This window comes from Alligator mississippiensis, chromosome 3 (genome assembly GCF_030867095.1).
Source record: "Alligator mississippiensis isolate rAllMis1 chromosome 3, rAllMis1, whole genome shotgun sequence".
Classification (NCBI taxonomy): domain Eukaryota; kingdom Metazoa; phylum Chordata; order Crocodylia; family Alligatoridae; genus Alligator; species Alligator mississippiensis.
In genome coordinates, this window is record NC_081826.1 from 245,015,373 (window position 1) to 245,037,678 (window position 22,306).

Consider the following 22,306-nt stretch of genomic DNA (forward strand, 5'->3'; position numbering starts at 1 on the left):
CGGCGGGGCGCGCTGGGAGATGTAGGCGGCGCGGGGCGCGCTGGGAGCGGAGGCCGCGATGTACCACAGCAGCACGCAGCGGCGGCACTGGACCTTCCGCGGCGAGGACGAGCTGAGCCGCTGCCGCGCCGATGCCAACCGAAGATGCCGCTGCCGGGCGGCGGCGGGGGGCAAGGTACCAGGGGCGGAGAGGGGGCAGCGCCGGGCCGGGCCGGGCGGGGGGCCCGGAACTGCTGCGAGTTGCGCTCTGCCGCAGGTGCCGCCGAGCGACCCCCCGCCGCCGCTGGAGACGGCTGAGGAGCTGGTGCTGTGCAAGTACTACGAGAAGCGGCTGCTGGACTTCTGCGCCGCCTTCAAGCCCGCCATGCCGCGCTCCGTGGTGGTGAGTGGCCCGGGGCCATTGCCCCTGCTCGGGGCGGGGCTTGCAGCTTGGTACCGACTGGGGGCTGCTCAAGGCCCAGCCCGTGGGGCTTTTCCCAGCAGCAGGGAGCAGGGCAATGAATGCGGCCCCCTCTCCCCCGCTGCGGGATTCCCGAGCTTGCCCGGTTGGATCGGGCCAGGCCTGGTCAGGTAGGATGAGGGAGGGGGAAAGTCAGTGGGGCCCAAATCCAGCCCACAGGGCTCCTGGCAGGTCAGGGCCATGGTGGCAGGGAGCCGGGGTGATGGATGTGGCCATTTCTCCGGCACAGCTAGGCGGAGGCTAGGCCATGCACAGCTGGACTGGGGCCTGGCCTGGTCAGGTATGGGGATGGGAGAGGAGGAGGTCTGTGGGACCTGAATCCAGCCCATGGGGCTGTCCACCGGTCAGCACTGCGGTGGCGGGGAGCAGGGGCAATTAGTGGCCACATCTCTGGTGGTGCTGAATTTTCAAGCCCTGCACAGTGGGGTCAAGGCCAGGCTGTGCCCCTCCTGCATGGCTGGAGCAGGACCAGGTCTGGTCAGATATGATGGGGAAGGGAGGTCCATGGGGCTCAATCCAGCCCCACACCTGTGGGCCAGATGGGCAGGGGCATCTCGCCTTGGAGTCGTGGAACGCTGGGTGCTCGGTGTCTTTTTCAGCGCGTACATTTCATGTGGCATATTTGTTTGTAAACTACCTAAATAGGCCTTATTTTTTAAATTTAGGGAACAGCTTGCATGTACTTTAAGCGTTTTTACCTCAATAATTCAGTGATGGAGTATCACCCTCGAATAATAATGTAAGTAGTCAGCACATTTTGAATCTTATTCGTAGTTTTTATCAGTGCTGCCATATCCAGTAACTTGCAAAGCCTCAGAGTCTTTGAGAATAGAAGGGTCCCAAATCTTTATATTATTCAAATACAACTGTTGAAGAGTTCTTACTGTATTCCGAGTGGAAATTGTTTATTGTATTGAGAATGCTATCGTTTCAAAATAGGGAACACGGGTTTTGTGAACAGGAACTTTATGAAGACAGATGCCCCAAAACTAAATTTTATTTATGATGCTTCTTTTTCAAGGTTAACATGTGTGTTCTTGGCATGTAAAGTAGATGAATTCAATGTGTCTAGTGCACAGTTTGTTGGTAACCTGCGGGAGAGCCCTATAGGGCAAGAGAAGGCACTTGAACAAATCTTGGAATACGAACTACTACTCATTCAGCAGCTGAACTTCCATCTTATAGTACACAACCCATACAGACCATTTGAGGGGTTTTTAATTGATTTGAAGGTAATTCTTTAATTTCTCCTTATGTAGAAAAATGTGTTGTTACATAAATGTATGGCTGTGTTTTAGAATAAGAAGTTTGCTGAACTTTTTAGAATGCCACTTAATACTTGCAAAATTTTGAAACATTATTTCACAGGGGCCTGGTCTAGGAGTGGGTCACTCTTCTAGTGAGGCTGTTTAACTGCTAACAGTTTTAAGGAAAGAAAACTGGTCACATGCGTGACCTCTGAATCAAAAGAATGCAGTTTGCTTAATTTTTTTAATACTGTATTTTCTCATGTACCTTATGCCCTCAGATAAGACATGTACCTTGTTTTGGAAAGGTAGAATGAAGAGAGAGAGATTTTTTTCTCACATTATGACTTCATGGAGCAGGGTTAAAGTCTAAACTTCAGTTAGTTCACCTTCCCTTTCCTGCTTGGGAAAAGTTGCATTTATAACCTTTTTGCAGCTGAATTGCCAGCAGCTATCTGCTGCTTAGCCAAAATGGCCAGAATGGACTCCGTGGATGGATCTAGGATTTTGAAAAGAGTTAAAAAACAGTCTGTAGGGATGTGAAGTAAGAGGAGAGACCAGGAGTCTGACAGCAAAGTTGCTGAAGAGAGACTATCTTGATCAGTAGAACATGAAGACTATTAAAAAAAGAGAAGGGTTGTTAACATACGTGGAGTGAAGAGCCTTAGTAAGAATTAGGTAATTAATGAGTCAGTTGACTTCAGGGCTTCCTGAATAGACAAGCTGTCAGGCAGTTGCTGTCAGGCAGTTGGTTTTAAACTTTAGGTGAAGCAGGAACGAAGTGGAGTGTGACTGCACTGAATACTCCTCTCCTTGCCCCTCTTCTCCCACTTACCTCGCATCTGCCCCTGTTAGTCTCCACAGTGTTTCTGTGCTTCTGTTCTGGGTAGAAAATCAGCTTCCCTGCTTATGGTATGCACCCCCGTTTTTGGAAGGCTGATTATTAGGAAGAAAGTGCATGTGGTATGTGAGTAAATGTGGTAAGTTAGAGTATGCCAGATTGGAAAGAGGAGCTTTGCATGATGATCTGGAAAGATCCTGATTTTTCTCTGTTTAAAAATTGCAAATTCTTTGATTTAAAAAAAAAAAAAAAATCCCAAATTTTCTGATTAAAAACTTCAAAATCTGCATTTTTCCAGGGCGAAAATGAAACACCACTAATATATATGTATTAAATAAATAAATAAAATCAGTTGAACACAATGTTTTATTGATATCTTCACAACTTTAAAGCAACTTAGAAGCCTACCAGAGCCTCAAGCATTATAATAAAATTTGTTCTGAATGCCTATATATTTTGTTTTTTTATTATAGAAAATCAGAGCTCCTCCTGCCTCCCCCCTTTCCTCACCAGGATGCAAATCCAGCTGCTTTGTAGCACTTAGCAGCTCTGATATGCAGGTGCCCTCACCCTGCCCCTCACTCCCAAGGCAGCTGCTTCCTGTAGCTGGTCTGGCCTGGCTGCAGCCCCATGCCACACTGTGGGCACAGAAATGTTGGGGGACATGTGCTTTTCCCCCTACCATGTCTCCTGTGCCCTTTCTTGTCTGCCCCCACCCCATGGATTTACTTGGAGGGAGCTGCTCTTCACCACCCTGCCTGGCTGCCATATGCATGCCATCCTGCTCCCAGCTTGCAAGGGAAAAAGCTATAGTTTCCTGCATTTTTGTCCTTTAAAGGAGAAATCTGTGATTTTTCTACTTTGAAAGAAAAGATCTGTGTTTCTGTCTGTCGCAGGAAGAAATCTGCATTTTTCCACAGCAAATGGAAAACCTGGATCCCTGATGATCCGTCAACAAGGAAAAAGCCTAAAGTGTTAAATACCAGTGTGTTTTGTTTTTTTAAATCAATAAATGAAAAAAAAATCACAGGGTTTTAGATATGGTCACTAAGTATTTTAGGAGAGCTTTTTAAGAAAAAATTGTATGATCTTTCAGCCTCTTTTTTTCCCCCCAAAATATATATTTTTTAAATTACGTGTTGCTTAATTTTATACTAGAAGATTAAGAACAGTTTTTCACTTGGAAAGATCATATAACAATACTAAAAGCAGAAGTAATGACTGAATGTTTGTTTTCCAGACTCGTTATCCAGTGTTAGAAAACCCAGAAGTTTTGAGGAAAACAGCTGATGACTTTCTCAATCGAGTAGCTTTGACAGATGCCTACCTCCTGTTTACCCCTTCACAGATAGCTCTCACTGCCATATTATCCAGTGCCTCCAGGGCAAGAATTAATATGGAAAGGTAGAATTTTATTTTTTTAAGCAAGGATGGTTTTAAAAGACTAATTTGTTCCTTGGATTAACTTTTGTTCCAGGTGTTAGAACCCTTTATGTAGGTGGGTAAGTATGGATTTATTGCACAGTTAACAGATAAAGACTCTGAAAGGAGGCACTTGACCAGCTGCATTTCAGTATTGTGAAGTATCATTACTGTGTTTTTCCTCTGCTGTTGGAAACAAGATGTTGGACTATATGGGTAATTGGTGTCTGGCTTTTGTATTCCTCTGAGGCTTCTGCTTCTTCCAACCTGATTTCGTATTCCCCATTTAAAACACTAAAGACTTTCAATTCAGTCCTGCAGGGTTCTGCACGTCCTTTCTTTCCAGTGCTTTTAATGGGAACTGAAGGTACAGAGCACCTCAAGAAGCACTTTAATAGCTTTATTGATTCTGAAATCTTAAGTACTCTTTAGAAAATGGCACTTCTCTTAGCTAGCAGAAGCAGCTAAAACTTGCAAAATCTCCAACCAGCTTATCTGGCTATTATTTCAGCTTCCATTTCCATGGAAATGGACTAGTGAAAACTGGCTAAGTGCTTTAAAATCATCTTTAAAGTACTGGCATTGTTTGGCTGATCAATTTCCCACTTGACACTGGGAGTATAGTTGGTAGAACTCTTCCTTCCAGACTTTCCCTGTCAACTGAGAGTTGCAAGGGCTCTCTCTCGTTATTACTTTAAAAACTTGGATCCAAGACAAGTTTTAATGCTTTAGGGGGATAAATTTTAATTGTAGAAATATTTAAAACAAATTAAGAACATGAGTGCCATGCTGGGTCAGATCAGTGGTCATCTAGCCCAGGAAACTGTTTTTCTCGCCCTTTTTCTGCTAGCTTATTTCCTTGGTAGGAGGGCTGTACTAGAGATGCATCTTACCTCTATTGCAGCATGAACAGCATCACCACCTTGCCTGCCTGTCTCCCCCTTCCTATTATTTTCTTGTCTTCAATGGTGACAAACAGTAGATCCTTTAGAGAGACAGCATATTTACAGGGCGTGTCTGATATAATCCACCTGCTGTCGTGCCCTCCCTGGCTTCAACCACTGTTGGTTTAGGGATGTCAGATGTTTTTGACTGTCTTTAAATTGGGAACTTTAAAAGCATGTATGTATGTATGCATAGTATGTATTTATTTTCAGAAATACATAACCAGTTTGGTTACTCTGGATACTTCCTGTGTGACAACCTTGTTTCAGTTTTATGCCTCAATGCCTTTTAACCTTGTCTTATGAATTTAGATTGCTTTATATTAATGGTTGCAGACAGGCATCACTGTAACTAAAAATTGAAGTGCGTTTTGCTAGGACCCTGTTTTTAATCCTTCATAACTTGAGAAATAGTGCTCTTGCTATTTTTTCACTCTTTGGATGACCAGAGTGAATTTCTGAAGTTAGCTGAAATGAGCAGTTTAAGAGTGACTGAAAAAAAAATAGCCTGGTTGTGGGATATGCATTTATTCCACCTAGCCCAGCAATTGAAAAAAATGCTTACACTTGAAACGTCTTGATGCGTATCTGAATGTTTAATTTGTGCTTCTTCAAGCTTTAGAGGGGTCATGCTTTTAAGGTAAGACCTAGGAGAGTGTTAATATGTGGAATGTATATCCAGAAAGGTTTGCATTTTTTTAAAACTCTGAACCTTATCTTTGCTGTATGCATAGGCCAGACTGGGTCTACCCTAAGCAGATCTAACTATTTTTGTTTTTTAAATGTGCTTTATGAAGTCATAAATTTGAGAGGTTTTTCTTTTTCTCTTATCCATGGCTTATAGTAATACTAACAGGGCTGGAAGGTCCTAAATTGTTTGCACTGTTCCACTGTCTGACCTTGATTCCCTGTTGTAGGATAACTTATTTTACCCTTTTGAGAGAGTGGCTAATATAAAGATACGCTTAAAAAGTTTTTTTTGTTTGTTTGTTTGTTTGTTTTTTTTTAGGTAGGAATTGAAATGCATGGCAGAGGTGATATGTTTTATTAGACCAACTAAATAGTTGCAAAAAAATGTCTTTATGTGCAAGCTTTTGGGTGTACACACCCTTCTTCAGGCATAAGAGAATGCAAAGATTGTAAAATTTCTCCTAGGTGGAAATGAAAATTCAAATTTCACAGGAGAGCTGAAGGTGTTGTAAGATCTTCTGGTTGGAAGAGTTCATTTTGTGTAAACTAGACAAAGCTAGAACAGTTTACAAGCTTTTGGGCACAATTTTGAGGTAAATAAATAAAGAATTTATTTTGTAAATATCTGGTTGGTCTAATAAAAGATATCACCTCTGCCAAGAGTTCTGATTCCTTTTGCCTGTGGACCAATATGACTATAACATGTATCGCTGTTTTAGTTAGGACACCTGCAGAGTAGGCTAGTAATATTTCACCCTCCATCTACACTGACCTCTCCAAGTGTAGTATTATGAGAGATTTATTTTAGGCTAAAAACTAGCGCAACTTTGGAAGCATACTGCCTTTTGGATTGAGTGTTAATTTAATAAAGCAAAACATATTTAAGTTCGCTTTATTGTCCGAGCCCCCAGGGCCTGGAATAGACTGCTGCCAGAGGTGGTTTAAGCACCTACTTTGAATGCCTTCAAGAAATATTTGTATGTTGATCTTGCTGGGATCCTATGACTCTTTCCGACTTCCTACCCCTGGGGCAGGCGGCTGGATTCGTTGATCTTCCGAGGTCCCTTCCAGCCCTAATGTCTGTGAAATCTATGAAAATAGCTTTGCTTGTGAGTTGTGTTTTTTTTTTATGATTATGATCTACATGTGTTGTAGCTCATCAGTAGAAGGACTAAGGGAAAGAAAGAATTACAGATACAGATAACTGGTAATGCATGGTGTTCAAGTACAGCTTAGTAGAAGTCTGAACCATGCTTTTATTTGTGTGGGGTCAGGAATTTTTGTCTCTGAAGCAGTGCTTTGTTGGAAGCTTGAACAAGAGGAAACTGCTGGAGCCGAAAAGTGTTCCCAACTCAAAGGTTACCACTCTGAACCAAGATTATGTTGTGGTTCATGTGTTTAATGTTTTGTACTTTGTTATAAATAAATGCACGAAGTGAGAATTTAAAAGTAGCACATACTAAGTACCCTTTGTCACTCATACCCTGTGATTTGCAAGGATTAGAAAAAGCATACAAGAGCAAATGATCAGATTCTGATAGCTTTAGAATGGTAAATGCATATTCCTAGTCATGACTGGCAGTTTGATTAAAACAATTAGATCTTCTCCATGGCGTTCAGAGTTAGCTCTTATTCAGGTAACTGAAGTATTTGTTCAGTTGTGTTAACCATAATAAGTTTAAAACATTGTCACTCGCTTGGCAACTTTAGACTTACGTTTTCATGCTTTTTTTAGTTATTTATCAGAAAGTCTTATGCTGAAAGAAAACAGATCTTCTCTATCCAAGCTACTAGATGGAATGAAATGTAAGTAAACACTGTCCTGAGAGCATGCTCTCGCCTTCTTCTCCCCTCACCCTGACCCTGACCCCTTCCCTCCAGCCCAGGCTGCGTAACTGAAGTAGGGATTTTGCAGAAGACTTCTGTTACATGCAAACATGTAGCACCCTGTTGGAAAAACACAGTGTGCTGTTATCCTTCATTTTAAAAATGATTACAGGAAGAACAGAGAACCTGGAAAATTAATTAATACCTGAAAAATATAAATATATAAATATAGCTAACAAAACACAAGGTTAAAAGTAATATAACCTAAAGAGACTCAGTGTATCATACTGCTGATTGAACACAGCCCTTAAAAGTGAGAGCACTGTTTTCTGGTACCAGAGAATGCTGCTGTAATTTTACAGTGTTGGGTGAAATGTATACATTCCCCCTCCTCCCCTAATTTTTCCTCATTTAAAAAGTAGTAACACTATTTCCTACCATTTTCCAATTTGGGGTTGAGTTTTAGAAGCCTGCAGATCATTCCTTATGCCACTAGAGGGTACATTTTCTAAGCTAAATGACTTGTTAGCTGCAAAGATTTTTTTGGTTTATATTAAAGCTACTCTTGGATTATTTTTCCCTACTTTGTGATTTCTAAATGGCTTAAAAGGGGCTCTAAGTTTGGTTTATTTCTCTTAATCTCTTCTTGCTGTTTATGAAGTAATGTTAACACCTCTGCTATTTGAAAACTTGCTCTGTGTGTGTGTTCATACAGGAAAACCTCATTATTTTGAAATGCAGGGGTCCAAAAAAAATACGGACTTTGAAATCAATGTAACCATAGTGATTTTACATGTATCCAAATTACCTATGGGTACATACCGACTTAGTTCACTCATGTGCTGATTTAACTAACTGGTAAAAACAAAATGAGTTATTTCAGTGATGCTAATTAAGTAAATTTCATGGTACTGTATGTAGCACGAGTTGTTCCACACAACAGCAGCAATGATCTAAGGGGCTTTTTCCCTCCAATTAGGTCAATCTAAGTGGTGAACTGACGTGTCATCCCTGATCATGCCAAACTGCCATCAGTTGGGATTGGTGGTAGTTTCGTGGGATCGGGGGAGGTGGGTCCTTGGAGGGATTTAGTGAGATTTGCAGGGGGTAGAGGGGGTTGGTGGGACAGATTGCCACTTAGATTGACCTAATCAGAGGAGAAATGGGCCCCTAGATTGTTGCTGTGTTTCAAGATTAGGAACTCCTTGTGCTACATACAGGACCATGACATCTGCTTAATTTAGTCATTGGGATAACTTCTCACTTAGTTCTTATCAGTCAGTAAAGTTTGTAAGTGGGTGAACTAGGGCTGTCAAAGTCCGTATTTTTTTGATCTGCTGAGTTTCAAATTCACATGTTTTTCCTGATCCAAGGGACCAGACAACGGCTTCGAATTTCAAATAGCTGCATATCAAATTATCCATATTGTAATGCTTACAAAAACCTATCTTTTCGTTTGGGGAGTGACAACAGCTTTGAAATATCCAATACTTTGAACTGTCTGCTATTGAACTAGCTAGGTTTTCCTGTATTGTTAGCTGTCAGGCCTTAATAAAAGGAACAGGGTATGAAAATCTAAGGATTTAGTTCTCCAAAATGTTTTATTATTAAAATTAGAGTATTAAACAGATTAATAGTGAATCAAATCTTTCAGTTATTGTATTTCTAGTGTCTTGCCTCTTGTAATTATTTCAGTGGTTTATTTTTTTTTCCAGTTACTAGCATCTTCTAGGCCAAATTTTTACATTTCTGATTTAAAAGTAAGGTAACTCATTTGTCATTCCCCAGCTCTTAAAATTAGAATTATTCAAGCTGCCATTGTACTGTAAAGAAATAAAAGCAAAAACTGCTTATTTCTTTGCAAGTTGAATGTTTCCCCAAATATTATGCTGTCCATCATAATTTCTGTGGACAAACTTCCCTTAAGCTAGGATACTTGAAAATATCAAAAACAGACTTTATAGTGGTATAGAAAATTGGTAGTGGTTGTCTGGTTTTCCTTTTATGCTTACTGCAAATTTGACAAAATAAGTTTTATTTTAAAAAGATTGAGACTTGATCTCTGTTTGTAAGATGTGCTGCATAGTGCTGATAGTAAAACATATCAGCATATCCTGATGCTCACTAGTACAGTAATGCTAACTCTGCATTATCACGTAGCCTTGAGGAAATCCAGAATCATGATGCTAACAACTAGTTTTAAGTTTAGTTCTTTGCTGTAAGCTTACCCTATATTTTGACACTACTTAAAATAAATCCTCTGATGTAAGATGACAGTTTAGACTCTTACACATGTAATCTTGAGTTCTCTAAAGAATGTTATGTGGCAAATTTTCTAAGCTGAGATTTTATTTATGAATCCGTTAAAAGAAAAAGTACTTTTCAAGTATCCTAATACTTGCTAGACAAATGCAAGGATTTAATCTAATTAAAATGTTTTCAGCACATTGCAGTGTAGCTATAGCAGTGATATCAAAGTTAGTTTTTTTTTTAAAATGGATACTTCTGTTTGTTTTTTTTCTTTTTAAGGTAAGTAATGACTGCCATTTTGGATTCTTCAGAAACTTCTGGTTTGGCTAGATTTCTCAGAGAAACTGATTAATATATTGAGCATAGTACAGAGTACCTGGTCTTCTAGACTGAGCTCAAGGGTGACAGGCTAGTACTCTTGAGGTTCTAAACTACCACAGGCTCCCTGGGAATAAGCTGATATAGTTCATGGGGAAAGTGCTGTGAGAATTCAGTAGCTAATTGTTGCTAAATTAATGATTTGAAAATGTTTGATATTACTATTACAGGCATGAAAAATCTAATAAAGAAATATGAGCCACCTAAGCCTGAAGATGTTGCTGCTCTAAAACAGAAGTTAGAGAAATGCCACAGTTCAGAACTTTATGCAAACTCGTAAGTAGAACCATAGACAACTAGGGCTGGATGGGATCTCACAAGGCCATCCAGTTGAACCCCCTGCTCAGAGCAGGACCACCCCCAGCTAGATCATCCCAACCAAGGTTTTATCTAGCCAGGTCTTAAAAACCTTCAGGGATGGAAATTCCACAACCTGTCTAGGTAACCTGTTCCAGTGCTTTATTGCCCTCCTAGGAAGAAAGTTTTTCCTCGTATCTAACCTCAACTTCCTTTACTGCAACTTAACAGCATTCCTCCTTGTTCTGTCATCTGCCACCACTGAGAACAGTCTTAGCTTAGTGGATTTCAACCTGTGGTTTGCAGACCTCTGGGAGTCTGCAAACTATGTCTAAGGGGTGTGAAAAACATTACTATGATCAACCAAAGTACATGACTACCCATGCTTACAATTCAGAGGGCTCTGTACCTCCCTTCAAACTTCTTAGGGGTTTGCAAATGAAAAAAGGTTGAAGACCACTGTTCTAGCTCCATCCTCTTTGTTAACCAACCTTCAGATAGGTGAAGGCTGCTGTTTAAATTCCTTCTTGGTCTTCTCTTCTCTAGACTAAATAAGCCCAGTTCCCTGAGCCTTTCTTCAAGTCATGTGCCCCAGCCCCATAACTGTTTTAATTGCCATCCAACTCTCCAATTTTTCCACATCCTTTCTGTAGTGGGGGATGTGGCCTCACCAGTACTAAATAGAGGAGAAGAATCACTTTCCTCAGTCTGCTGGCAACGCTCTTACTAATGCAGCCCAGTATGCCATTACCCTTATTCACAGCAAGGGCACATGGTTGCCCCATATTCAGCTTATTGTCTACTGCAACCCCAAGGTACATTTCTGCAGAGCTGCTGCTTAGCCAGTCAGTCTTCAGCCTGTACTGGTACGTTGGATTTGTTCCATCCTAAGTGCAGGACTTTACACCTTTCCTTATTGAAACTCTTAAGATTTCTTTTGTTCCAATACTTCAATTTGTCTAGGTCTCTCCGAATCTGAGACCTACCCTCCAATGTATCTACTGCTTCTCCCAGCTTGGTGTCATTTGTGGACTTGCAGGGGGGCACTTTGTCCCCTCTTCTAGGTTGTTGATGAACATATTAAACAAAACTGGTCTTGGGATCATCCCCTAAGGCAATAGGTGATGCATAAGTGCTGCTATTTGGGGGTACAACTCCATGCTGCTGCCCCCACTGCTGCTGGATGTTGGGTTTAGCTAAGGTGCTGCCCCGTCCTCTTACTGATGCCGCCACCACCACCAACCCCACTAGCTCCAACCAGGCTGTAGCCCCATGCCATGTGCACCATTTTCAGCACATAAATCTGTGGGGATATGTGCCCCACATGCCTCCCTGATGTGTCACCAGTGACTGAGGTACTCTGCTTGATACCGGTTGCCAACTACCTGTTGATCATTGATCACTGCCTGTTAAGCCCAAAGATGGAGCCAGCTTTCTATCCACCTTATAATCCACGCGTCCAACCCGTACTTCCTTAGCTTGCTTGTGAGAATGTTGTTGGAGATTGTATCAAATGCCTTGCTAAAGTCAAGGTATATCACATCCACTGCTCTCCCCCATCCACAGAGCCAGTCAACTCATAGAAGGCAATCAGGTTGGTCAAGCATGACTTGCCTTTGATGAATTTATGCTCACTGTCTTCTGCAAGTGCTTAGATGAGAACCTACTCTATGATTTCTTCAAGGACTGAGTTGACACTGAGTGGTCTGTAGTTATGCAGATCCTCCTCCTTCCGTTTCTTAAAGATGGGCACTATATTTGCTCTTTTCAGGTCACCTGGAACATCCTCCAATCACCAAAAGTTTTCAAAGATAATGGCCAGCGGATCTGCAGTCACACTGGCCAACTCCCTCAGCACCCCCGAGTACATCACATACAGGCTTGTATGGCTCCAGCTCTTCTAAATAGTCCCTAACCTGTTCTTTTGCCCCTGTCAGATGCTCACCTCCTCCCAAAACTGTGCTGCTGGGTACAGTAGTTTGGGAGCTGACCTTGTTTGTGACAGCCAAGTTAAAGGCACTGCATACTTCAGCCTTTTCCACATCATATGTCACTAAGTTGCCTCCCCCATTCAGTAAGGGACACACTTTCCCTGATCTTCCTCTTGTTGCTGACATACTTGTAGAAACCTTTCTTGTTAGCCTTCATGTCCTTTGCTAGCTGCAACTCCAGTTGCACTTTGGCCTTTCTGATTTTCATTTCTGCATGCCTGAGCAATACATATGTTCCTCCCTAATCATTTGTCCACTTCTTGAAGGCTTCCTTGTATCTTATCTCACTGAAGGGTTTTCTGCTAAGCCAAGCTAGTCTTCTGCCATACTTGCTAGTCTTCCTGTGCATCAGGGTGGTTTGTTTCTGTGTCAGTAAGGTTTCTTTAAAGGTTTCTGTAAAGCCAGCTTTCCTAGACTCCTTTCCCCTTCAGACTGGCTTCCCAGAGGACCCTGCCCATCAGTTCCCTGAGTGAGTCAAAGTATGCTTTTTTTTAAGTCCAGGGTCCTTACCCTGCTGCTCTCCTTCCTTTCCTCAGGAATCCAAACTCAATCATCTCATGGTCGCTGCTGCCCAAGTTGCCATCCACTTCTACATTACCCACCAAATCTTCCATGTTTGTGATCAGCAAGTCAGGAAGAGCATGGCCCCTAGTTGGCCTCTCCAACATTTGCACCAGGATCCTTTCAGCATTAAGAAAGGATTTTTTGTCTTTAAATTACTATTTTAAAATGTTAATCCTTACTTGCTTAATTAACTGAAAATTAAAGCTAATCTTACTTCATAGTTTAGGTAATTTTCAGTCTAAGTACATTTAACCTCTTCTGTGAAGAACTGGGTGAGAGAGCTAGTAAATATTTTCTGCTGCTTTTTGTAAGCCTAATGCTTCTGGATGGTGCTTACCAGTTCTGCTAAACTACCATTTGCGCTAACTTGCACCACAACATTTAAAAATATTAGTTTAATGGTGGTGAAGCACAGTTGGGCCATCAGGGTTTTCTCTTCAGTGCGGCCACTGAGACATATCTATACAACGTAAAATAGTGCTGTGTAGAGATACCAGAGATAGCTTTGATATCCCAGCTTGAGCATCAACTAACAGTATAGTTTCTCAGCTAGGCTAATATGGCAATACTTTTCCTAGTAAGGATGCAGACTTGATCATAATTAGCTCTTGTATATGAATGGCACTGTATTGTGCCATATAGATATACCTGACTTTATATAGCATCTCGTGCAAGTTATTTGAGTATATCAGTTAAAAAGTCTGTAAATTAGATATTAATATTTACCTTTCTAACGGATGTAGCAAGAATCTGTTTATGAAGGGCTTCAAGATCACTTGATTAAAGGTTGTATAAAGTATTATACTAATTTTTCTTGAAGTGTTGTTTTTTTTTTTTAAGTACAAGTGCTGTTTCATGCAGAAGGTAATACTTTGCCTTGCTACCCTGAAGCAAAGTGAAAGCAAACTCAATACTAGTGAAACGACCTACATTCCTAACTAAAAGGAAAACATGTAATAGAAATCCAACTTAATGTCAAATGAAAGGATGGTAGATGCGCAGATGTTGCTTTGAAATGACTGAACATCACATGTATAGTTCATTCTTTTTTGTGTAGAAAGAAGAGGAAAGGTTATGAGGATGATGAATGTATTACGAAAAAACCAAAAATGGATGAGGTTAGTATTTGCTTGGGGGTTTGTTTTGTACACAGATGTTACATTTTCTGGTTCACAAATAGCTAACAAGAATGTTGAAAAGTAATACTTTCTCTCCACTGGTACTGTAATAAATGTTCACACTGCATATATCCAGGAGCCTTTATTCCAAGTAAATATCCCAATTGAAATTACAGTTTCAAACTTTAATTTTTTAGAGGCTTGATATCTGGAGTAAGAGTAGATATGCCTTCTAACTAACTTTCTATCCATTCCCGCTTCTTCCTGTCTCACTGTTTTCCTTTTTACAAGATAAATATATTAACTTTTGCCCTTATTAGTCTAAGTGGAAGAAGCAAATATACACTGGATGAGGAAGCAGAACAATGGCATCTAATTTATGTAACAGACTTGAAAAATGACCTTTCTGGGACAGAAAATTACTGAACTATTAGCTCAAGATCTTTATAAAGTGCTCAATATTAGACTCATGGTACTGTATGTAACACGAGAAGTTCCACACAACAGCAGCAATGATCTGGGTGCCCTGTCCCCTCTGATTATGTTAGTCTTAAGTGTTGAACTGACCCCAGTCAGGATTGGTGGTGGTTTTAATTTAGGTCAGTGTAAGTGCCCAATATTGGACTCCTCACCACTTAACATGTAAAAGAATAAGATTACATGTTAACGTTAGCAGGTGCTAATTGTAAGGAATGTTAGTGTGTATTTAATGTTGATCACTATTAGCACTAGTTAGTCTCATGTTTGGAGTTAATATCATCTCTAATGTGCACTGCTAAGACCTGCTGCTAGAGGGCTGGTGACTAGGGGTGCCTCTAAGGGGACTGCATGTCTGCTCCGTGCCTGCCCTATCTGGTGCTTGGCTTGCCCCCTTCCGAACCCAGACTGTCCCACGTTTATCTGGATCCAGTCCTCACCAGGCCCTGCAGCTGTCTGGCAGCTACTTGTCCCTTCCCCCCTCCCTTCCTCTCCCTGACCTCTTCTCCTGTCTCCCCTTTATTTGCAGGGCTTGGTAGGGGCTGGCTCTGGGCATGCAGAGGTATGAGTTCTCCTCCAAGCAGATGTGGTGGTATCTGAGGGCATGGCTGTAGATAAAAAAGCTCTTATCTGCTTGAGATGATTGCTGGTCTTGTAGACCTTGATATAATGGTCTGTGGGTTTGTGGTCTGTTACCAGCCTCTTAAACCATAGATAAGCTTCAGTTTTAAAAAATAGTATGAATGTACCCTAGAAGGCCAACCAACATTTTAGGTACAGGGAGAATCTTTTTTGAACAACTTTATACTTATGCCCCTCTACTCCAGGGGTGGGCAAAATACAGCCTGTGAGTTGGATCTGGCTTGCAGGTGGGTGCCTGTGATTTGATTACATCTGACCCACAGCTGCCCCTGTAGTGCTTGGCCTGGGGCCAAGTCCTGCCTGGGACAGCTCACACTACACTCCCATGTATACCTGCCCCACCTACCAGACAGCACCAGTCAGCATGTGCAGCATTCTGGTGGGGCTGCTGCCTCAGCAGCCTAGGTATTGCTCAGCTCCCCTTCACCTCCAGCAGCTCCTCCTCCTGCCCCAGCTCTGCTGCTCTGGTCAGCAGGTAAGGTAGAGATGTATTCTGGGCAGCAGGTGCCCAGCCAGGCAGGAGGAAAGCTGCAGCCTGGAGGCTCCTGCCCCAGCACACAAGACTTCAGATCCAGCTGCCAGCCACCTTGCATCTACTCTGCCTGCCTGCAGGTGCCCACCCATATCCTGTCCTCCCCCCTCCTCCCCCACCCACAATATACAAGAGTAAGACTTTATTTTGAGCTATTATGCAATCACCTCTATATATGCTAGTCAAAAGCCCCCCATAAATCAGGACAAAATATTTTTTGAAATAAAAATGTTATACTAAAAATCAAACATCTAATATATGATTTGTTTAGCTATAATTTGTTAAAATGAAATCTGACAGATTTTGTGTGTGTGGGCCCTTTACAGCTTGCCAAAACTCATTAAGTGGCCCTCCAGCTGAAATAATTTTCTACCCCTGATCTACTCCATGAGTGTCAAGTCAGATTATTTTGGCCAGCAGGGTTTTCTGGGGTTACACCTGTACCCAGCATATTCTCCTGCTGGATATAAAAGGCAAAGTGGGCTCAATTAATTTTTACAACCTACATGCACAAAGCGATCCCTTCAGTGCCTTTGAAGATGCTCTAAATCTTTTATGTAAATAGTAGATGTGTACTGTGTATACTCATTCAGGTAACAGTTTTTATCTAAAATCAATTTTTATTGGTAGGGAGTTTCCAAATTGTTTCAGTAGTTATTAAGCATGGCTCTGTACTTCAGAGGTTAACACACTAACTGATGACCCTTCGAGTTTACAACAGTAAAGTGACAAGGGAGAAAGATTTGAGTGTATTGCCTAATTAATAATTTTGATGTAGTTAACTTAAATATTTTCATGACAGGAAGTGACCATTGCTTTAGCATTTATAGGTAGAATTGAAAGGTCAGATGGTAGCAATCCAAAGGCTACCAAAAATGTGCATGACATACTATATAGTACTTATGGTTTATGGGTAGGTTCTGATCTGTGCTCTTAGCACTTCAGTATAGCAGTGTGTGGATTCTACTTTCTCAGAACTCATTCCTGTATAACTATAGTCTACACCAGTGGGGATCAATGTGTTTTGGCAGGTGTACTACAAATAAGCCCTGCTCCATCCCCAAGTATCACTCTGATCTCCTTCCCTGCTTCTTGCCCTATCTGCTGGCTGTCCTTTTCCTGATCTGCTGTGTAGTACACACACAGACCACCTGTTCTACAGGATGGTCACCCCTAGTCTACACAGTATAGTTCCAGTACAATAGTAGAATTCCACTTTGTGACAGGATTGAGTTGTATACATTTCTGAAGCTGTCAGCATAACTGTGAATTTACTTCTAGCTTCTTAAATTATGTTAAAGAAAAATGGTAAGTAAATTGTTTTAGTTAAATACAGGTTGTTTTCACATAGCATTTTTGTAACAGTATGTGCTTGCAAGTTGAGCTATTTGCTAATTACATCTGCATCCAGAGATGCAATATATAACCTGTGCTGCACTGCTGAGATTTTTTGTTGTTTACAACAAAGCATACATAACTAAGTCAGCTTGAATTACCCCCCTTTCCTCTCTTTCATTTTAGGAAGAATGGACTGATGATGATCTTGTGGATACTCTGTAATGACAGTGAACACCACTAGAAGAATTTCAAGAATTCATTGTCATCTACTCCAAGTGAAGTCTTATTTGTAAAGACTTTCACTATCAGCCAATACTATCTTGCACTTTTCCTATTTATAGTGAAATTTAAATGTGTTTAAGTACTTTGTAATAATAAAAGGATTACTTTTTTTTAAATTTAAAACATTACTAAATTGCCTGACCATATTTTTTTCCTTTCAGATCAAAGTATGAATAAAACCACGTTCTTTATTCCTAGGGGATAACTATATAGATTCTCTCAGTCAGAAGTATCTAACTCTGTAGTTAGATGTCCTGTGATGCTTGCCTATATACTATTCCAGTGAGATGCAGATTTGGACTTGCCTGAAAATGTTGTCTTTGGCAGTCATTATGGACATGATAGCAAGCTCTTTCAGAAGACCCTTATCAGCAGATGTCTTGTTCATATGTCTATCTCTAGGTTTAAACTATACACAGCATGGGTGACAAATACCTCCTGAGACGGGTGGGGGAGCATAATATGTGGGTGGTGACATCAGGGCAAGCAGTGACTGCCTACAGGAGTGGTTGGCCAATCTCAGAGGGGGGGGGACATGCCCCCCTCCCCCATCAGTTGCCTATGATGCACAGCATTCTATACTGATCTAGCTTTTAAATCTTTACCCATCAACTGTTTTTAAAAGGTTTACAAGTTAAGACTTTCTACTGTTGGAGAAGTACTTCTATCAACTGTAAATGTTACAAAGAGAACTTCTATACTTTTTAAGCAGTGGGAAGACCTGTATGCATCTTTGGTAGCCTTCTGATGGTTGAGGAAAGCTACCATTCTTTGCCCATCAGGTGCAAGTACAAAGAGGCCAGAAACATTGAGCTTCGAGGTTGGGGGGCAGGGAGCCAAGTACCTGGGGGCAGGCAAGGACTGCCTTTCAGGCCTCCCCACTTAGAAAACTGAAAATTACTTTTCATTTCAGAGGTACTAAGGTAACAGTTTGCAGATGGATCTGATTGTCTTGTCTGAAATCAAGTGGGTTTTGACATGGTATTTAGTTTGTTTCAGCTAGCAGCAGCAGTGTAAAATCCAGTATATGCAATCATTTAAACTTCATCCTTTAAGAATATCAGTCTGCATAACCCCCAGGCATACTTTTTTTAGGCTTTAGCTTACTTATGCTGCAAGTTTTTACCACGCACAGTAAAGTTTTGCATCAGAAAAGGTGTAGAGTGCTAATAGTAGACTATAGGCTCACTAAAGAGTATCTCTATTGAGTGGGCCTTCAAGTTCCACATTATCCTCATAAAAAATATGGCATAAGCAGTTGATTAATCACAGTAAAGTCTGCTATTAGAACAATGCTTTGCTTAAGCGGCGTGAAATGATTCAAAAGCAATGTTTCAAAAAATCTCCTTTACTGTTCCACTACTCCCCCAGTGCCCTTATGGAAGCTTTAAAACAGCAAATAATTTCTTGAAGGAGACTTTCAGGCTAATCTTAAATTAGGTACACTGGGCAGCTCTTGATAGACTCAGTTAAGATGGTTGTCTTGTTAGAGCAAACTTCTGTTTCTCTGATGGCAAACAAACTGTGGGGGGTAGTAGTTGCTTTGGGTGGCAGACCTTCCATTTCTTAACTGTTAAGCACAGCAGGTACCTGTCAACTCCCCAGGATTCCTGTGACTCAGCTGGCTGGTATGATAAAATGTTGGTAAAACAGTTTTGGAATATTCACCATGAAGATGTCTGGGCTTCCCCTCTCTTATCCAGCTCCTGCTTCTGAGGGTGAGGCCAAAGGAGGACCCAGCTGGGTGGGCTCAGAAGGACCCAGGAACTTTGCAAAGCACAGGAATGATAGATACAGCAGGGCATCTGCACTATACAGGTCCCTCCTGCACTGTGTAGCTGAGTGCAGAACACAAGGATAGTGTAGGGGATTGTGCGCAGTATAGCACAGCACAGGGCCTGGGGTTAGTGTGGTCTACATGGTGTGTGGCTGAGGGTTCTGCCACCTTTTGCCACTCAAGTTGGACAGCTGTGGCAGACTTCCTGGCTGTATTCTGCCTTCTTCCATGGGAACTACTTAAAGGGAGATAGATACTCAACTTTTTTTCCTATAGGCTAGCCAGCCTCTTTAAGACTCAATCTCATCTGATGCTAGCTACAGCTAGATAAGGGCTGAATCCAATCATTTTTGTTACCATTTTATCTAAAGGCCTTTGTAGCATGAACTGACCTAATGTAGCTGATGTTAACATAGAGTGTAATAATAGTGAAACATAACCATGTTAGTCTTGTCCTGTAAGCAACTTGAAAACTCCTTTTTGTATCCTTCTGCTTGATATAAAGGCTATGGAAAGTTCATTCGCTTCTGTATGAGTGTGTGTAAAGGGTGAATGGTGAGAGAATGGCATAGAGATTCAACTGTTTATGTAAGCAACAAGGCACCAAATATAAGTAACCAACCACTAACTAACTAGTGGCTGAAGAATCCCTTTGAAGCTTAGAGGCACAAAGGAGATAACAGAAGAAGAAGTTCTGCCAGATGGGCAACAAAAAACACTCTTAAGGCTAAGATAAGCTGAAGACAAAAGAACAACCGCAAAAACAAGCTGGGTATGGAAAAACCCCAAAGCACTGAAACAAAGGATGCCTATCCCTATAAAAGAACACTTTGAAAATGTTAAGTTGGGTGAGTCTCTTTCTCTGCTGTTTCATTGGAGCACAGATGCATCTGTTCACCCCGCTGCAGCTGTTATCTTCAAATCATCGTCTACTCAATAAGCCCAGGGTGAACAACGATTGCTGGTAACGATATCTGGTGTGTGGATGAAATGGTTGTTTTGTGTATGTGTATGCCTGTGTGTAATATGTATGATGATTTGTGTGTGTTTGTATGAACAGTGTGCTTGAACCTCTATGTCTAACTCCTGTAATCAATACGTGTGGCACCTTGCCTTATCCCCCTATCATAAAGTCTCGCTCATGATTTGAGCAACTGGCAATTTGTGTAACACCTTTTGATATATGTTTTGGGCTGCATCTTTTCTGCAACCGTTTCTTTTTCTTACACCACCAAATGGCTTCCTTGCACTTAATTCTGTGGTTATAAGCATAAGATGAGGTGTATCTAATTCATATCTACAAGTTTTCATCAGCTACCACCTACCTCTTCCTTTAAATCTACCCACTAGTTCTATCCTTAACTCTCCACCTGCTCCTTCCTCTAAGCTTCACCTACCAAAACACACCCAAGTTACAATTGATTTAGCAGTGACTTTGCTCCGGTTCAACCCTGAATACTAAATAAATTGTTCCCCCTTCCCCCCCTGACTTGTTTGGTAGGTGTGGGCATCCACACTGAAGGAGGAATTCTCATTGTTAATATGCATGTAAAGTTTAACTTCAAAATTTATTCTTGCTTTCCAAATTCAATCCATCTGACAATTTTCATCTGTGTAGGGAAGCTTATGTACAGTAGAGCTAGTTGACAAATTTATCAAAGAAGTTTACAACCAGAAAATGTCAAATGTCAAATTTCACTATCTTAATTTTACCTTAGGCTGCTTTATTTCCTTTCATTTCCAATATGGAAAGGGAACCACATCATTCTATGATATGAAGAACTGGTCAACAATTATTGGATGTGCATAATAGTGCCACCCCAACCCTCTACTACTGTGGCTGTCATCAGTTGCAGGTTTAATAATTTTTATATATTTTTTTTTTAAATAAACTCACTGAAAATGAATCCAACATTAATACTATATTTGTAAAGCCTACAATTTTAGAAATTTAGAAATTTCTTCAATAGGCTGGATCCATGAGCTTCTAAGAGGTTACAGCCTGTATGCTTTTCTATATCAAGAAATCACCAAGGAAAAGCCATTTAACTTTTGAGGTATCAAGTTTTAGAAATACAGCACAACGGACAACATACTGGATTAAGAGCCTGACCTTGTGGGGGACTCAGGGAATGTGCTATTGTGTGCCAGAACCTGACAAAGGCATCACCAACATTGGGACACACTTAGATGTTGTCATACTTTTCTTTAAAGCAACTTGACAAATCATGAAAATAACTGTATTTACTCAAATCCCCCACCTGACTTAGCCAGAGAAAAAAAGTCTTACATTTACATTAAATACTTTACCTATCTTTGAAATGCTGAAAAAAGCACTGTTTTTCAAGTCATGGTGAGTCACTGAATACATTTAGACTTCATCTTCACTCCCACAGCTGAGCTGCACCTTTTTTTCCCATTTCCAGAGTCCTGTTTCTTCACCAGTCTTTAATGCCTGGCAAACATCACCAAACAGGGCCCCAAACAGTTTGTCCCCTCATCTGTTGCATATGATTAACATAACTTCCTTCCACCCATGAGGTTAAGCCAGACCAGGTTGCCCTATGCCTTTTCTGCATATAATTTTTTGGAGGATCCCAGGACTCGTGACAATAACACCTGTTTCCAGTCATAAAGGGGATATGGGGGGGCTTTTTAACACATGGATTGTTTGTGGGGGTATCCAAGTACACAGTGCTGAGCTGTTGAGTCAACCTGATTTGAAATGCTGCTGGAGCCCAGCCCACTGAACAATATGGTAAATTATGAGTCTTTTGACTTTGGACCAATATGCATAGTTTGTACTATATGTAAGTATAAGGTGCTAAAGTGCTGCTTAAAAGTGTGTTTATGAAGTACCTGGGCTAGAACTTGCAGCAGTTTCAAAAAAAGGTAAAATGCATTAATTCTGTTGGTATAATATACAAATCAATACAGTCATGTTTATTTGAATAAAAAGCAATCTTGACATTTTCTTCTCACTTCCACGTGCTCATAAAAAGTAGGGTCTGACACTAAGGAAGGTGCTACCTGACCCCCAGATTTATTGTCCCTGCTGTAGCAGTGGGAAGGGGACAAATTTAAGAAAGGCCCTCAATAATTAGATTCTATATCTGGAAAACGATAACATTTATAAATGTTCCATATACAGAATCTAATTACTGGGGACTTGTCTTGTAATCAGGGTGGTCTTATATTTGAGAAATTACTCAGTAAAAATCAGCAATGT

The 22,306-nt window shown here is 41.0% G+C and overlaps 1 protein-coding gene across 3 annotated transcripts; it reads left to right on the forward strand.

The window, feature by feature from the left end:
* The first annotated feature begins 34 nt into the window (after positions 1 to 34).
* CCNH (cyclin H) lies at positions 35 to 17,423 on the forward strand. 3 transcript variants are annotated; one of them, XM_014597277.3, is made up of 9 exons: positions 35 to 175; positions 257 to 382; positions 1,126 to 1,199; positions 1,482 to 1,692; positions 3,789 to 3,952; positions 7,340 to 7,410; positions 10,230 to 10,335; positions 13,969 to 14,029; positions 17,202 to 17,423. In XM_014597277.3, the coding sequence occupies exons 1-9, from the start codon at positions 59 to 61 to the stop codon at positions 17,238 to 17,240; spliced, it is 969 nt and encodes a 322-aa protein (XP_014452763.1). In that variant the 5' UTR covers positions 35 to 58; the 3' UTR covers positions 17,241 to 17,423. The 3 variants fall into 3 exon arrangements, with proteins under 3 accessions (XP_014452763.1, XP_019338653.1, XP_019338660.1); XM_019483108.2 differs by having other exon boundaries at positions 35 to 382; XM_019483115.2 differs by lacking the exons at positions 35 to 175; positions 257 to 382 and adding an exon at positions 457 to 570.
* The last annotated feature ends 4,883 nt before the right edge of the window (positions 17,424 to 22,306 follow it).

Bases quoted from the DNA above. Each gene is read 5' to 3' on its own strand.
- CCNH (XM_019483108.2), top strand. From the start codon at position 59: ATGTACCACAGCAGCACGCAGCGGCGGCACTGGACCTTCCGCGGCGAG. The intron at 10,336-13,968 runs GTAAGTAGAACC...TTTTTTGTGTAG, and splicing joins TCAGAACTTTATGCAAACTC to AAAGAAGAGGAAAGGTTATG. The intron at 14,030-17,201 runs GTTAGTATTTGC...CTTTCATTTTAG, and splicing joins AAAAACCAAAAATGGATGAG to GAAGAATGGACTGATGATGA.